This window comes from Triticum urartu, chromosome 4A (assembly GCF_056163025.1).
Source record: "Triticum urartu cultivar PI428250 chromosome 4A, HENAU_Tu73, whole genome shotgun sequence".
Classification (NCBI taxonomy): domain Eukaryota; kingdom Viridiplantae; phylum Streptophyta; class Magnoliopsida; order Poales; family Poaceae; genus Triticum; species Triticum urartu.
Window position 1 is genome coordinate 25,829,963 of NC_141876.1, and position 17,573 is coordinate 25,847,535.

General features: G+C 41.5%; 1 protein-coding gene across 1 annotated transcript; it reads right to left on the reverse strand.

Moving 5' to 3' along the window:
• Window positions 1-4,639: 4,639 nt before the first annotated feature.
• Window positions 4,640-12,057, reverse strand: LOC147974576 (uncharacterized). The gene is made up of 2 exons (XM_087519510.1): window positions 8,699-12,057; window positions 4,640-4,779 (listed from the first exon to the last, which is right to left on the reverse strand). The coding sequence occupies exons 1-2, from the start codon at window positions 10,593-10,595 to the stop codon at window positions 4,640-4,642; spliced, it is 2,037 nt and encodes a 678-aa protein (XP_087375636.1). The 5' UTR covers window positions 10,596-12,057.
• Between the last annotated feature and the right edge of the window lie 5,516 nt (window positions 12,058-17,573).

The window sequence follows — 17,573 nt, forward strand, 5'->3', positions numbered from 1 at the left end:
ATGATCAATCTTTAAAAAGAATAGATGAACAACTTCTGTAAGTACACAAAGATTTCCATTTTTACTTGAGTGGATATTTTATAACTAGATGATGCCATGCATAAATAAGGTGGTACAGTAATAACTAAAACTAATGCAAAAGCAAATGTAATAGTATTCTCGTTATACCTTTTAATCAAAATATATGAATCATGTGATAAATGATATACAAAAGGAGATTTTTGTTGGGGTTGAAGTTAACGGAATACCATTTCTTTAACAAAAATATGCACAAACTATATGGATTTGCTCCAAGCGTCCAACACGTATATGACCCGTGACCGCACAAAAATTTTGTTGGCATGCTTACATAGATAAATTATTGCAAAAGATGTAACTTATGATTACATGGGTGACTTGCCCATGTGGCAGGGCTAAATGGAAGGAAAAAAATAGTGAGGCCACAATTATCGCGATCCATTAAATATTTTGGGGGTGTACCCTGACCAAAATAAAATTGGAAAACCATGCATACAAGCTTGGTGTGCCGGCAAAAGCTAAATATCACATATTGCGAGGGCGATGTAGCGCGTGAGGGCTATATCGGTATAGCTCTCATATCGCCAGAAGGTTTTCTTTCCCTATTGTTTCTGGCCGTCCCACTTGGGTACTATTTTTTTGTTCGTTTGCTCGTATTATCTCGATCGATCGTGTGTTGTTCATTGTTTGGTCAGTTTTGTTCTGCTTCTTTTTGCTATCTTCTTTTGGTTTTCTTTGGTTTTTTCTGTTTTCTTTGCCGATTTCACCGGTATTCTCGGTTTTCATCGGGATTTTCTCTATTCTTTCTTTGGTCCTTTGTTTCTTTCTCGGTTTTCACTGTTTTTTTCCTACTTTTTTTTATCTTTCGTTTTTTATTTAATTTGTTGGTTTTCTTTGTTTTTCTTTATATTGCTCTTGTTTCTAATCTTTTTGATTGGTTTCCTTTTCTAATTTTATTGTTTCTTTTCCAATTTTCATTGCTTTTCTTTGTTTCTCATTGCTTCTTTGTCGCTTTTCATTGGTTACTATTTTTTACACACATGTCTACTTCTTTCATTACACAATGTACATTTTAAGCTTGCACTTCAAATATTTTGTTCATACAAGCTAATTTTTAAACAATACTTGAAGTACTTTTTTCATATTAAATACATGTTTTGTACACCTTTTTTAATACATGCTCAACATTTTTAAAAATACACGGTGAGCATTGTTTATGCCAATAGAAATTTGTTCATACACAATGTACATTTTTTGTATACATCAGAAACATTTATATACACATATTTAACATTTTGTAAATATATGTTTTATTTATAACTTTTAATGTATGTTACTCATTTTCGTATGCAGTACGAACATTTTCTATATAGGTTTATAATTTTTTTTAAATTCATGGTTAACACTTTTCAAAAACATATTCTGAGATATTTTTTTGTACATATTTTACATTTTTCGTATACAGTGGGAATATTTTTTATACTTATTTAAAAAATTCAAATACATGTTTAACATTTTTTAAGTTATATTTTTTATGTTCACTTTTTCAAACAGATTTCACATTTTCTGTATATTCAAGATTTGTTTTATGTTATACATGTTTAAAATTTTCCAAATACATAATTAACATTTTTTCAGATATATATTTTGATGTCTACTTTTATAGACAGATTGCATATTTTTCGTATGCATAAGAAACATTTTCTTATATATGTTTAACATTTAGCATCTAAATGACTAAAAAAATTGTAATAAAATTACAATTTATAAATCTATTCATTTTAATAATTAAAGAAAATAATAAAATATCAATTAGCGTGAGGTCGAGCATTCAAATACATGTTTAACATTTTTTAAGTTATATTTTTTATGTTCACTTTTTCAAACAGATTTCATATTTTCTGTATATTCAAGATTTGTTTTGTGTTATACATGTTTAAAATTTTACAAATACATAATTAACATTTTTTTCAGATATATATTTTGATGTCTACTTTTTTAGACAGATTGCATATTTTTCGTATGCATAAGAAACATTTTCTTATATATGTTTAACATTTAGCATCTAGATGATTAAAAAAATTGTAATAAAATTACAATTTATAAATCTATTCATTTTAATAATTAAAGAAAATAAGAAAATATAAATTAGCGTGAGGTCGAGCTCGCGCGCGGGTGAGGGTGTTGCTTCCTATTGAACGCCCGCGTGCGTCCAACAGTAGAGCCTTCGCTGAAGCTCACGCAAACGGGCCGGCACGTTGGCAGCGTCGAACCTAGAATTCACGAAAAACAAAACGTGCCGTGAGAAGTCGAACTCCAGACCTCTTGTAGCGGAGAGTGGTAACCACTCGGACTGGTATGGTAGCATGATAAAAAGCAGCGCTAAACTTTTAAGTACTAGGTACAGTAGCAGATCCGTCTTTTTTCAAAAAAAAAAAACAAATTAACATTCAAGGGAAAACTGTGAACGAAGTTTCTTCAAAAAATGCGAATACTATTTGAAAATGTGAACAAATTTTCAAATTCAAAGAAAACCTTTAAAAGGGAACAAATTTGTAAGAAATGAACAAAAATTGAATAACATGAACAACTTTCTAAGCTCTGAACAATTTTGTAATATACGCTGAACAATTTATAAATACACATTGAACTTTTTTTTATATTTGCTGAACAATTTTAATTACACATTGAACATTTTAATGATGTACGTTGAACAATTTTGAAATACGTAATGAACATTTTTTTTAAGATACCCTGAACATGTTTTAATATATGGTGAACATTTTCTTAAATATACGATGAACATTGTTTTAATATACAATGAACTTTTCGTATAATACGGAACAAAAGAAGGAAAAGAAAAAATAAACAAAAAAGGGGAGAAGAAAAAACCATACGAAAAATCGGAGAAAATAAAACAAAAAAATGTGAATGAAATACAAAAGGGAAGAAAAAAACAGAAATAAAAAAGAAAAGAAAAAATCGAGAAAAACAACTGAAAACCGGCCAAAAACAGTGAAAAACTGGAAGCAAAAAACCCATAGAAAAAAAAAACCCCAAGAAACAAGGAAACAGCAGCGAACCAAATCCGTAGGTGGGCCGGCCCAAGTGGGGACTTGCTTCAGCGAAGTCTCGTCCTCTTGACGCCTGCGGGCGTCAAATAGGATCTGCCGTTGCTTCTGCCTAGAGCCGTCCTCCTGAAGTGAAGCTGCCATAAGTAGGCCGTGGGCCTCAGACACAGGTCTTACCGGGCCGAGGGCCTACTAGCCAATCTGTTTTCCGTAAACAAGCAGGTTTTTCTTCGAGAGCTTGTCTCCTTTTTATTTTACTTTCTCCTTTGTTTATTTAATAATTTCTACTAATTTTTATTATCTTTCCTTATTAATTTTTACATTTTTTTAGTTTTAACTATTTTATCCATCGAGACTTTAAAAAATGTCCATAGTGTATGGTCCATTGTATATTTAAAAACAATCATTGTGTTTATCCGAAAATTTTCAACATGCATTTGGATGATGTTTATCACATACAAAAATAACTGTCAAGGTTGTTATAAATATTCTCCGCATATTTCAAAACAATTCAAAATCTTTAAATTTTGATAAGATATATATTCAAAAAGTTCATGGGGTATTTACAAAATGATGTTATGTATGTAAAAATATTGGTCACACATTTAACAAATATATAGAGTGTATTTATAAATTGGTATTATGGTGTTTTAAAATAATTATTGCAAATGTAATAACGATTGATATACTTTTAAACACACAATTAACTATTTTATGACTATGGAATAGTTTTTTAAAATCACTAATATGTGTACATTTAGAATTATATTGGAATATTCTGCAGCAGTCAGAAATCTTTGTTTTAATACACGATGATTTTCTTAGTAGTGTTGAAATTTTTGTAAATGATGTTAAATGTTTCTACAATATACATGGACACCTTTAAAAACAGACACTGAATATTTTGTCTAATTCATGACGTGCATTTTTGAATAATGTCAAGCATTTTTCAAAGACATTAATAACATTTTTCATAATGACTGCATTGTATTCTTTATTTCCCAACCATACGGTGTGGATAGGACTTATAATAAGTACATGTGAAGCCTCGAATCCCAATGTGTATGAGCGGCTGTGATATAGGGAGCATCTGAGCACGAGCTCATAAACTGATTTTTGAATTAGGTCATTATAATCTCTTGGAGAAGACAAGTTGTGTACGAAAAAGACTTGGTTCATGATATTTTCTGCCCACAGTTTATGAAATGTACTTGACTAGAAAACCCGTCCTACATGTTTACTTTGAGTCTAATAATTGTGCCGTATCTTTTTTTTCACGGTTTGTTTATACTCTGCTCTCGTGACCAATTCTTCGATCGATATTAGCCCTGCGCTTTTTCGATAAAGGCGCTTTTATTATCTCAAAATGTAGCATTAAAGTGATACAAAGCATTAAGAGTATTACCCGGCCTCTGCATAACTAGGATGCACACAGCCAAACACCAGTAGTCTAATTAACAGAAAGATAAAAGACCGACAATTCAGCAACAGTAGAGTCTATAGACCGACACTATGCCTATGTCGAAAGAGATGGTGGACCGAGCCGGAAATTATGCTGCCATCCATGTTGGGTAAAAACCTCCGTAGCCACCTGCTCCAACAGCATACACACCGCCTTGAATAGCGGTTGGTACTCCGCTCGTTGTAGCGTACACCACGTACGCAGCGAGTGCGTACAACGGAAAATAACCTGCAAAGGAGAAACAATTTTGTCATTAAAAACAACATCATTTGTACATAGCCAAAAGCGATCATAGTAAGGCATACGCTCCCACCCTTATTAGCGTTTTGTATGCATTTGAAATACCGTCCAGCCAATGACCAAAAATATTGGCAACACTTGTGGGCGGATACAAATTTGACGCTATTTGGATGGCTGGCCACGTAGTACGCGCAAACTTACAGTGAAAAAAGAGGTGTTTAATTGTCTTGTTATGAGTACAAAAACAAGACTTCTTACTTCCCGACCAGTTGCGTCGTGCGAGGTTGTCTTTTGTTAGCACAACTCCCCTACGAAGATACCACATAAATATTTTGACTTTAAGTGGTACCTTCCTTTCCAATTTTTTTTGTTATTACTCACCGGTACCTCAGAATGTGTGAGTGCACGATACATAGAGTCTACTGTGAAAGACCCCAATATAGTAAGTTTCCAGCAAAACACATCACGACCTTGTCTGAGGATAATCGAATCCAGACGGGACAATAGATTATTCCATGACATAAGTCGGGTGCCAATCAAATCCCGCCTGAACGAAATATTTGGCGGGGATGAGCTGAGCACTTGCGCAATAGTATTATTCTTATCGCGTGCAATGTTGTATAAGGCTGGGTATTGTTCTCGAGGGCTAGCATTGCCTAGCCATATGTCTTCCCAAAAACGAATCTCTGACCCGTCCTTTATCGCGAAAGACCCAAAGCGAAATAGATGTTTCTTTGCCGCCATTAGGCCGGCCCAAAATGTGAGTCTCTAGGTTTCCAATATACCTGAGACACTGCCTTTTGGCCTATATACTTATTGCGCAGCATGGTTTGCCAAACACCATCCTCAGTAAGAAGTTTGAACAACCATTTACTAAGTAGGGCCTCATTCTTGACCTACAGGTCATGAATACCGAGGCCGCCCTGGTCTTTTGGCCTACAAACCACACTCCATTTGGCCAGTCTATATTTTTTTCTTTTCACCATCTCCTTGCCAAAAGAACTTGGACCTAAAATAATCCAATCTTTGCAAGACCTCCTTTGGGAGCTGGAAGAACGAAAGCATATAGAGGACCATATTTGTGAGGACAGAATTTATTAAAACCAATCGTCCTCCAACCGAGAGCAACTTGCCTTTCCAGCTGCTCAAGGGTTTCTCTAGTCGCTCCTCTATATACTTCCACTCCGCAATGGTGAGATGCCGATAATGAATTGGTATTCTCAAATATTTAATTGGGAATTATCCATGTGCACAACCAAAAAGGTCAGCATAATCGGCCGCTGCATCAACGGCTTCTTCAAAGCAGAACAATTCACTTTTATGGAAGTTAATCTTAAGACCCGACATTTGCTCAAACGCTGATAGCAAAAGTTTCAGGTTTCTAGCCTTGTCTAGGTCATGTTCCATAAAGAAAATTGTGTCATCGGCATATTGCAGAATAGAGAGACCACCATCCACTAGATGTGGCACTACTCCTGTAATCTGTCCGTCCTGCTTGGCGCGCTCGATCAGAATAGCCAACATGTCAGCCACAATGTTAAATAACATTGGGGATATGGCATCACCCTGTCGTAGTCCTTTTTTTGTCTGAAAGTAATGGCCGACATCATCATTGACTTTGATGGCCACACTACCGCCAGTTACAAAATTTTGGATCCACTTGCACCATTTATCGGAGAAGCCTTTCATCCTTAGGGCCTGTTGGAGCAAAGACCATTTGACCTTGTCATAGGCTTTTTCGAAGTCTATTTTGAATACTACTCCACTCATGTTTTTCCGGTGCATCTCATGGACGGTCTCATGCAGGATTACTACACCATCGAGTATGTTCATTCCTTGCATGAAAGCTGTTTGAGATGGCCGGACAACATGGTCAGCTACCGAGCTTAATCTATTCGTCGCCACTTTGGTGAAAATCTTGAAGCTGACATTAAGGAGGCATATGGGTCTGAACTGTTGAATCCGTTCGGCCTCCTTAATCTTCGACAACAAGACAATCTCGCCAAAATTAAGTCTGAATAAGTCAAGTCGGTCGGCATGAAAACAATTGAACAACTCTAAAAGGTCAGACTTGATGATATCCCAGAAATTCTGATAGAATTCTGCGGGGAAACTATCAAGGCCTGGAGCTTTGTTATGTTCCATCTGGAACACCGCAGCTCGCACCTCCTCTTCTGAGAATGGTGCCGTTAGGATATCGTTTTCTTCTGCCGTGACATGTGGAATATCATCTGTTCGGGTCTCATCAAGGGTGAAATTTCCTTCAGTCGGCGCTCCGAAAAGAGATTTGTAGTATTTGGTGATATACTTTTTGAGCTCCTCCTGACCTTCGATCCTCCCTTCATCTTGTTGGAGACTGTAAATACATTTCTTCCTATGTCGCCCATTGGCGACCAATTGGAAGCATCTTGTATTACTATCACCCATTAAAATGAAGTCAGCTTTGGATCTCTGGTAGTATTTGATCTCCTCTTCTCGCAGTAGACGGGCGACCATCTCATTAGATTAATTTTTCAATTCAATCTCTTGCTGAGATAATGTGCGCGTCTCTGCAATCTTGCCGAGGTCATCAATGATGGTACAAAGCCTTTGTTTTTCCTTTTTATAAATCCCGCTGGTGTGTTTTGCCCATCCAGAGAGGTGTCGCCTCATGGCTCTTATTTTAAAGATCCATCGCTGAATAGGTGTACGACCAACAGCAGGCCTCTCCCAAACATTCTTGATCATGTCTACGAATCCGTCCCTATGCAGCCATCCCAATTCAAAATTGAAAGGGCGTCGGGTGGCTGGTTTCGTAGAGTTAGAATCCAGAATGATGGGTGCATGATCCGATAAGGCCTCGATACGCTCTAGGGCTCGCACGGTTACCAGAGGAAATTTTAGTTCCCATTCGGTATCCATTAGTACCCTATCGAGCTTCTCGTATGTCGACACAGATTGGTTGTTTGCCCAAGTGAACTGACGACCCGACATACTGGCCTCCCGAAGACCCAAACTATCTATCACAGCATTGAATAGGAAAGGCCAATGAGTGTCGAAGCGGTCATTATTTTTCTCTTCCTGGTATCTCAGAATGTTAAAGTCCCCTCCAATAAGCATTGGGTACGGGTTATTCTCAGCCAGGTTAACCAATTCCTGAAGGAAAGCAGATTTATGCTCATCTTGGGCAGCCCCATAGACAGCGACAAGAGTCCATGTAAAATTGTCAGCTCTATTCCGCAGGTGAAATTTTATATGAAATTCACTGATCGAAAAAGCCAACAAGTCCATGGTTGTTGTCATTTTCCCAAGAAGGATTCCTCCAGATCTTCCACGAGCTGGTAGACTATGTCATGCGTAGTCAAAACCACCTGATAGGTGATCGAGGACATGCGGGCGAAAGTTACACTTGGCAGCCTCAGAAATTGCCACAAAATCCAAACCGTGTTCCCGGACACAATCACTGACGTGTTTATGTTTAGCCAAGTCTGAAAGACCTCTGCTATTCCAAAACATCCCTCTCATGTGGAAACTCGGGTTTGTGTTGAACTCTTCTCCTTCTTGGGCGGTTTTTGTTTCTTTTTGGAGGAGTGCGATTTAGATTTCCATGAAGACGCCGTGAAGTCACAAAACATGGACCCAGGTCTTGCATCATCCAATCCAACCTCGGTAACCTCACCAACCAAGTGGGATATAAGCGGACCATCATATTTGGCATCCGCTTCATCCTCCTCCTCGGTTTCGGGGTCAGGTATGGTGGTTTTACATTTCGGAGAAACCTTTAAGTGGTCGATCTCCATATGTTTAAGCACCCGTATCGACAAATTAATTTCATTGTCATTATTTTCCATAGATACACCGACTTTATTTAAACTAGTAGAAATATGGTTGTCGGACAAAGAGAGAAATGACTGAGCGGACGAGGTACCTGTCATGGGGTCCAAATTCCTCGAAGTCTGGAGGCGCATTGCCTTCGCAAGAGAGTGCTCATCAGTCGAGGAAGAACCATCAACATTGAGGGAGTGACGGTTACTACGTCGCAGGGGTGTAGCCAACCCTCCGGACGTAGTCCCCGTCAAAGTCTTCGGCGGAGTAGTTGATGTAGTCCTCTGCAAAGCAGGTGCCGTCCCAAGAGTTGGTGAAGAGGGACGCGTCGCAGGTCCCATCAGAACGCCCGCATCAGATGCCGAAGAAGATCCTCTAGCACGATTCGTCGCTGGGCCAAGTGGCACCACGACAACGGCAGCACGAACTGGAGACTCCATCGCTGGCAACGTCCGGGATTCCCGCACGCCAACCGAAGCAGGAAGTGTCGCATGCGCGACTGGAGTCAAGGCCGGCTGCAGCGGTGTCGAAGCCGAGGTAGCACGATGCACAGTACTGTGTGCGGCTGGTGTCGCGGCCAGATGCATGGCCGACTGGAGCAGCGCCGAAGCCGGGGCAGCGTTCCCAGCAAAACATAAAGAAATCGCCGCGGTTGGCTGCGCGGGTGGCCCGTGCACAACTGCTGTTGTCTTCAAGTGGGTAGCCGAGTCGTTTGCAGCATCCGTTGCATGCATAGTGGTGCACCTTGTGGACATGCCCTTCTCCAACTCGTCTTGCATTGGTGTGCATGTATCCATGGACTCCTGCACCACCGGTACGTGCATGTGTGTACCCATATCCTTTGGCAGACTCACAACAAATGACTCAAGAGTATCAGTATGCACTATTCGTTGCGTAGACTGCATGGGGACCGCAGCACTTACTTGAGACCCCGACACCGAATTTTGATCAACAGCTTGGACGCTTTTTGACCTCTTGTTAGCATCCCTATCAGGCATATCCTCATCTCGGTTAGCGCCGTCGTCATGTCCATCATCATGGTTTTCCCAAATCCGTTGAATAAAATCAACGTCGGGGACGAAATCTTCCTCCTCCAGTACAAACCGAAATGCATACCCATTAAGCTTTATATAGACATCCGAGGAGACCGAGGCTTCATCAGAACCATCTTTTTTGGTGAAAATATCCAAAGAGTGGACCGCCACCTGGATGCGCACAATACCATGATGGCGCAAGCAAACCAAGTCAACGTCTTGCGTCGCGCCAATCACTAATCCTACCGCCCACAAACCAAGAAAATGGCGGAGAGGTGGTGGGACACCTGTGACATGTACCCAAACATGTTGCAAAGGGAGAATCGATGAAACCTCTTCAACTTTCCATTCACTAAAAGCAATCTTCACATCTTGTGATTTGACATTATACTCAAAAGCTGACACGCGCTTCAAAACCTCCACGGACGGGAAACAAACTAAGAAAGCATTGTCTCCATGGGGTACGGCTTCCCACTTCCAAGATGTCTGAACCGATGCGATCTTGGCGACCTCTACCTCCACCATAGCAGCGGTCAAAGACCCACCGGAGATCGTAACCAAAGCAGTCGGCAGGGTTGGAGGTGCAAGGTGCTCCTTGAATAGCATGTCCGGTAACTGCAGGAACATAGCGTTAACTAAACCACATCCACCGAGCGACGCGGTAGGCCTCGGTTGCTTAAGCATATGGCACCGATGCAAAGGGTGCTTGTAATTGTCGCAAATGTGACAGAAATGAATCGCCGTGCATTTCTTGGAAAGATGATCATCTGAACGACATTTGAAACACCAAAGACCAGTTCGTTTTCCTTTCGGCCCACGTCCAGTGGCTTCAGCGGAGGGCACAACCACCGGAGCAGTGTCTCGAGCCTCAGGAACTTGCTTGGTGGGGGCGGGCATCGTAGTAGGCGGCGGGAATATCGGCGGAGGTCTCGCAGCCAGGGGGGACGGCACCGGCAGCAGCGGCATCACGGCGCCCCCCCTTGCGCTTGGTCTTGTTGCGGCGAGCAGTAGTGTCCGGCGCAGTCGTGTTGCCGGCCCCGAAAACAACCGGTGCCTGCGCTGTCGGAGCAGCCCGCTGGCCGGAAGGATGGGCAGACGATGATGAAGCACCAAAACGGAAGGGTCCGGCAGCCGCACCAAAGCCAGCGGGAGCCCCGGGGTTCGGCGTCACAACTCCAGCCAGAGGAGGCCCCTTAGGCGCGTTGCCGTTCCGGCCAGCCATGAGCTGCGGCGATGGCCGGCGCAGGGCAGCAGCATACGATGTCGGCGGCGCAGTCCGCGAGTACGCGCAGACGGAGGCAGTATTAGGGCGTAGATGCGTTTGGCGAAGAAATACGCCGGCCCTTCTGATAGTACGTCCCAAACGAGCAGCCTGGCCCTTGCTGGGCCCTTCAGCATGCAAAAGGCCCATGGGACAAAGCGTTGTTTGACCGGATGCATGATCGTTGCATGCATGCGTTGCCGCGAGCGTTACGGTCCCTTGACTTTGCTCCGCCGAAGATGACGGATCAGCCAGCGCATCCGGCATGAATGCGGCCAGCGCCACCGGCGGCGTGATCCGCGGACGGGGGAGTGGCCCTTTCCAAGGCTTGATGCATACCCCTCGGCGCTGCCTTGGTGTCGCCGGCGACGGATTTGGCGATTTCGGCGCTCCATCTGGCCGAGCGAACGGCTCCTGAGACGAACCTAGGCACTCCTGGCCGGCTGATGTCTCCGGGGACGCGGAACCCCGACGTTCCCATACTCGCGACGCCGGCGTCGGAAAACCGACGTCGTTCCAAAATTCCTGCACTAGCTCTTCTTTTGATTTCTTCCGGCGAGACACGGAGGTCCAAGGACCGCCCTCTTCATCTTGATCTGCTTGGGAAAGGACCATATTTGCCGCCTGGACCGCCGCCCCCTCCGCTTCAGGCAGATCGGCGACTTCGTCCATAATCCACATGCCTATTTATCCGTTTCTTTATTCATCTATACTTCCGTACTGTGACCACCATCTGCAAGCGCACTTGTTCATGCAAGTCATCAAGAATAAGAAAGATCAATTAGCAGCAAAAACAAATAAAGTCTCCAAAGATGGCAATGCTGCACCTCTGACTTCCATATGTCAAAGGTTTGAACAGCTAGCTGGTGAACTTTCTTGATTCTAATACTACTAGTTTCCATTAAGAAAGTAAGACAATAACCGAGCCAGTAACGCAGCACGGACGGTATTGTGTTGTGCAGCGACAGACTGATCAGTTGCATGGTTGGCCTGTAGCTGACTGATAAATGGCAAGTGGAATACACGTTTTTCTTCTTCTTCTTCGAATCAAGTGGAATTCACGTTCGGTGACACTGTCTGTACGCCTAAGTTTTTCTTTGATTCAAACCATGCATGAAAACTACACCTAAGAGCGACATACAAAGCTCAGGGCACAAGTGCCAAACAATCCAGAAGGAAGGGACCAACCAAAAAACGCACAAGTACTGAACATTACTACATGCCTATTTTTTTTCTCTTTTCTTGAACACACGTCTATATGCCTAACTGCTTGTGTTACTACTTACTAGTAGCTTATCTAAATGGTGTAAATTTAGGCAAACCTGAGAAATACTTGTCAGGGCTTGTGAGTTGTGACCTTTTTCTTTTTTTTTTCTGAGTGGAGAGACCTTTTCCGTTCGAGAAGTTTGACTTGTGACTTGAGACCTTAGGTAAAGCGCGAGCGCATGCACGCACCTGGTCGAGTGCTGATTTGGTGATTCCAGCGCCGGACGACCGCGTGCACTTGTGATGTTGTGCGAGCGAGGCTTTAGATGCATGACTCGTGCGTTGCCATGAGAAGTGTCTCACAAGTTCAAGAAAAGAAAAGTGTTCCACACGCGTGCTACACCGTTTTCACGAATATTATTTGAAAACCAAAACTTTTTTTGAATTCACGAATATTATTTGAATCCTTGAGCATTTTTTCAAATTCATGCACAATTTTTTAATTAATGAACATTGTTTTTGAATTCCCGGACATTTCAATTTCATGAACAATCTTTGAATTCATGTTTTTTAATTATAAACATGTTATTAATTCACAATATTTTTTATCCGGTTTTTTAATTATCTATAATTTATGAATTTCTTCATTTTTGAAAATCCATGCACTTTTTTTGAACCCGTGAACATTTAGTTGAAACGGACCTGGTATAAAAAAGAACTAGGTAAAAACTGCCTAAGAAAAAATAGGGTTTTTTTAGACAAAGAAAAAAAGGTGTAAAAAAGAGCCACACTCCTGGGCCAGCCCATCAGAAATTTGAAAAGTATTCACAAATTTAGAAAATTGCCAAGAATTTGAAATATGTCCGTGAATTTGAAAATTGTTTTCTAAAAATGTTCACAAAAAAACATGTTCACAAATTAAAAAGTTGTTCTTGCTCTCGGTACAAGCGAGTATATAGTTTGTATTGGCACAAAGCAAAATTAATCTGCATTAACTACATCCATCCCGAGACAATAATGGACGTGTAGATTCTGGGGGTTGCAGATCCTTGAGCTCCTCCTCCGCATCTGCGTGTTGCTCACTTGTCCGGCTCATTTAATGCACCTCGCCTTTTCGGCATCGCCCGTCATGCCATGTAAATCCTATTTGGCGCTTAAATACATTGTAATTCGTACGTGGCACACACCTCCCTCGATCGATTTGTTACCAGACCGGCCCATCCAGTGTATCGTACGCGTCGGAAGCTCCTCCACATTACGGAAGCTTCCAAGCCCGGTTTTTAGAAGCTTATGGAAGCTTCAATTCCTTTCTCTTCCTTTTCATTTAAGTTGTTTTTACCCGGGTTTTTTTTTCCTGTTCCTTGTTTTCTATAAGAGATGCCATATCAGATTTGTGCCTTGTTGACGGATAAGGGAGAGGAAAGAGAAGAATAGTGGACTACAAGTCGTGGTCAAATGTGATCTTGAAAACTGTATTACGCCCTATATATTTGGATGGAGGGAGTATCTAGTAAGGCCTTTTTTTTAATGCACCGGTGCTTAGGTGAGGGGCTAAGTGAATTAAAAGGCTTAACAACTAATGTCTCCTTGTTCTAAAAAAACAACGTCTCTCCAATGCATATGTGCTTGGTGTTATAGCTAAGGCTGCTGGGAGTATCATAGGTAGTATCATGCATGCTAACTAGGCAAATTTGATGAGGTGGCATAGAATTAAATGAAGAAAGAGAGGGTTGAGTATCATATCATGATACCGTATCATATTAAATTTTGTGCTACTATGTGTCATGCATGCTAATAAATGAAGTCATCTATGATACTAACATATGATACTAACATATGATACTATGCACTACGGATGTAGTATCATACACTAGTATCATATACATGATACTAGTATATGATACTTGCCATTACGACCAGCCTAAGCTCCCTTCATTAATTGTTCAGTAACCAAACCCATTGATGGATTGATTGGTAGACATTTTGCATAGGTCTGTGCGCTTGACATCGATTCTGAGGTCATTGAAGTGCTATCTCTCCATTTTTTTGCAGGGAGCTATCTCTCCTCATTAATTGCTTTATCAAATCAGTTTTTTTTGCCTATGTGACATTCTTAGCACCTACACATAGTTGAGCGTTGAAAAGGGCATAAGTACATAACTTTGTTGTGTTTGAGAATTAGTTATTAGTATTGTATAATCTATTGGAAAAGACAAGTTGTGTACAGGAAAGGCTTGGTCCAAGATATTTCTGCCCACAATTTATGAAAGAGTGTACTTGACTAAAGAAAAGCCGTCCTACTTGCTTATTTTGAGTCTAATAATTGCGCCTTTTCTAGTTCTTTGCGGTTTGTTTATGCTCTTCTCATGCGACCAATTCTTCGACCGATATTAGCCCTACGCTAAATCTTTTGCTGTCCCTAATCCACATGCCTATTTATCCATCCATTTATTCATCTATACTTACGTACTGCGGCCACTAACTGCAAGCGCACTTGTTCATGCAAGTCACCAAAAATAAGAAGGATCAATTAGCAGCAAAAAAAAAAAAATCAAGTCTCCAAAGATAGCAATGCTGCACCTCTGACTTCCATATGTCAAAGGTTTGAACAGCTAGCTGATGAACTTCCTTAATTCTAACACTAGTGGTTTCCCATTAAGAAAGTACTATAAGACAACAAGCGAGCCAGTAGCGCAGCACGGTGCTGCGCGGAGACAGACTGAGAAGTTGCATGCGTGATCACCTGTAGCTGGCTGATAAACGGCAAGTGGAATACACAATTTTTTTCTCTCGAATCAAGTGGACCTCACATTGGGAACACTACTGTACGCCTAAGCTTTTCTTTGAACACACTATAGTAACTTTTCGGACCATGAAGATCAACACACAAAGTTGAGGGTACAAGTTTCAGTCAACCCACAAGGGACCAACCGAAAAAATGTACCAATGATTACATGCCTATTTTTTCTTTCCTTGATGAAAACACTTTTGTATGCGTAATTGCTTGTGTTACTAAGTAGCTTATCTAGATGGCGTAAATTCAGGCAAACCTGAGAAAGACTTGTGAGTTACCCGTGACCGTTTCACGTTCGAGAAGTTTGACTTGTGACCGGTGGTTTTCGGCCGCTTGGGTCTGGACCGGATCAACACTCCGAATAGTACAACACTCTTATTATCAGCAACACCCATCAGGTGCACCGGAATAGTCCGACCTGATCAAAGTTAGTTTGCCAAAAAAATAGACAGACCATTGTAATATTCTTTCCAAGTCTTTTAAAAAACAAGGTCTCTTTCCTGGAAATAGCTTGTTATCATCATCATGCAGTCTGAGACTTGCGCCACCTCACTGATCCGCGGCACGGACTTCCCTTTGGTCAAGCCTTGCGCCACCTCATCGATCTGCGGCATGGACTTCCCTTTGGTCAAGCCTTGCGCCACCTCATCGATCCGTGGCACCACATTTCCTCTAGCCGTGGACCATGCCCCCCTCAGTCTAACTCCTAAGTCCAAACCAACCTCATCTCTATCTTTATATATACTAGAAGTGGTGATCCAACCGCGTGCGGGATGCGCGTGCATGATCCATTTTATTTGTTCATTGTGTCTAAGATCACGTAAAAACATCGGAGTGCATTTTAGTGTGTATGGACTACTTTGATTTCCATAGGAGGGGGGGGGGGGGGGGGGAGGGCATAAGCCCCCTACTTCCTTTAGAATACGCCCCACATAATTTGTTTCCCGTCCTCGCCACTCCTCACATCTGCCGCCTTCGACCGATACAAGTACGCCGATCTTTAGGCTTCTTCTCCACGTATCACGTCTGGAAGATCATTGACATCATTCTTGGCGGTATCTTGGCAGTCCTACTTCTTATGTGGATACTCTTCAAATACCTGGCGGACACATGCCGCTAGCATGGGGACGATGAGGGGACAGCCTGCCATCAGGCGCGCGCGGACATGATCGCGGACATTTTGCGTGCATTCGTGCGTAACATCATCTTTCTGTCCAACATACTCTTCGGCTTCTGCTGCTGATCTGCTAAGTCGTGCTTCCAAAAAAAATGAAACTGAATTCCCTGTTATCCTACACCTTATTATTTTTTTCATTTCTTCGTCTGTTCAGCGGCTAGCGAGTGACGGGTAAGCGATGTTTCAGGTGCACACACGACGGTCGTCTGAAGCTGATGGAACCTTCAATTCCTTTCTTTTCCTTTTCATTTCAGTTGTTTTTACCTGGCTTTTGTTTTTGTTTTCATGTTCCTTGTTTTATATAAGAGATGCCACATCAGATTTGTGCCTTGTTGGCGGAGAAAGGAGACGAAAGAGAAAAGAAGTGGACTACAAGCCGTGGTCAAATGTAATCTCAAAAACTGTATTACGCCCTATATATTTGGATGAAGAGAGTATTTGGTAAGGCCTTTTTCAATGCACTGGTGCTTAGGTGAGGGGCTAAGTGTATTAGAAGGCTTAGCAACTAATATCTCCTTGTTCTAAACAAATATCGTCTCTCCAATACATATGTCCTTGTTGTTATAGCTAAGCTCCCTTCATTAATTGTTTAGCAACTAAACTCATTCATGGATTGGTTGGTAGACATTTTGCATAGATCTGTGCGCTTGACATCGATTCTGTCCCCAATGGTCCAAGGTGTACAAGTGCTAAGGATGCCACATAGACAAGAAAGTGACGTGGCAAAGCAATTAAAGAGGATAGATAGCATTATAGTGACCCAGGAAGAAATGGTACTAAGCACGCGAACCTATATAAAATGACTACCAACCAATACATAAAGGAGTTTAATTATTAAACAATTTCATGAGAAAAGCTTAGCTACAAAAGCTAAGCACCTATGCATTGGGGAGACTAGTTGCTAAGATTTTTAATGCATTTAGCACTTCATCTAAGCACCTATGCATTGGAAGAGGCCTGAGGTCATCGAAGTGCCATCTCTCCTTTTTTTTATGGGGAGCTATCTCGCCTCCTTAATTGCTTTACCAAATTAAACTTTTGCCTATGCGACATTCTTAGACCTTCACGCCGTGAAGCGGTTAAAAGGGCCTAAGTACATAACTTTGTTGTGTTTGAGAATTAGTTATTAGTATTGTATAATCTATTGGAAAAGATAAGTTGTGTACAGGAAAGACTTGGTCCAAGATATTTTCTGCCCACAATTTATGAAAGAGTGTACTTGACTAAAGAAAACCCGTCCTACTTGTTTACTTTGAGTCTAATAATTGTGCCTTTTCTAGTTTTTTTGTGACCAATCCTTCGGTCGATATTTGCCCTGCCCTAAATCTTTAGCTGTCTAATCCGCATGCCTATTTATCCATTTATTTATTCATCTATACTTACGTACTGCGACCACTAACTGCAAGCGCACTTGTTAATGCAAGTCACCAAAAATAAGAAGGACGATTAGCAGCAAAAACAAATCAAGTCTCCAAAGATGGCAATGCTGCACCTCTGACTTCCATA

Excerpts from the sequence above, each read along its gene's own strand:
- LOC147974576 (XM_087519510.1), bottom strand. The coding sequence starts at position 10,595 with ATGCCGCTGCTGCCGGTGCCGTCCCCCCTGGCTGCGAGACCTCCGCCG. Across the intron at positions 4,780-8,698 it reads GAATTTGGACCCCATGACAG|GTTATTTTCCGTTGTACGCA; the intron begins GTACCTCGTCCG and ends TCTCCTTTGCAG.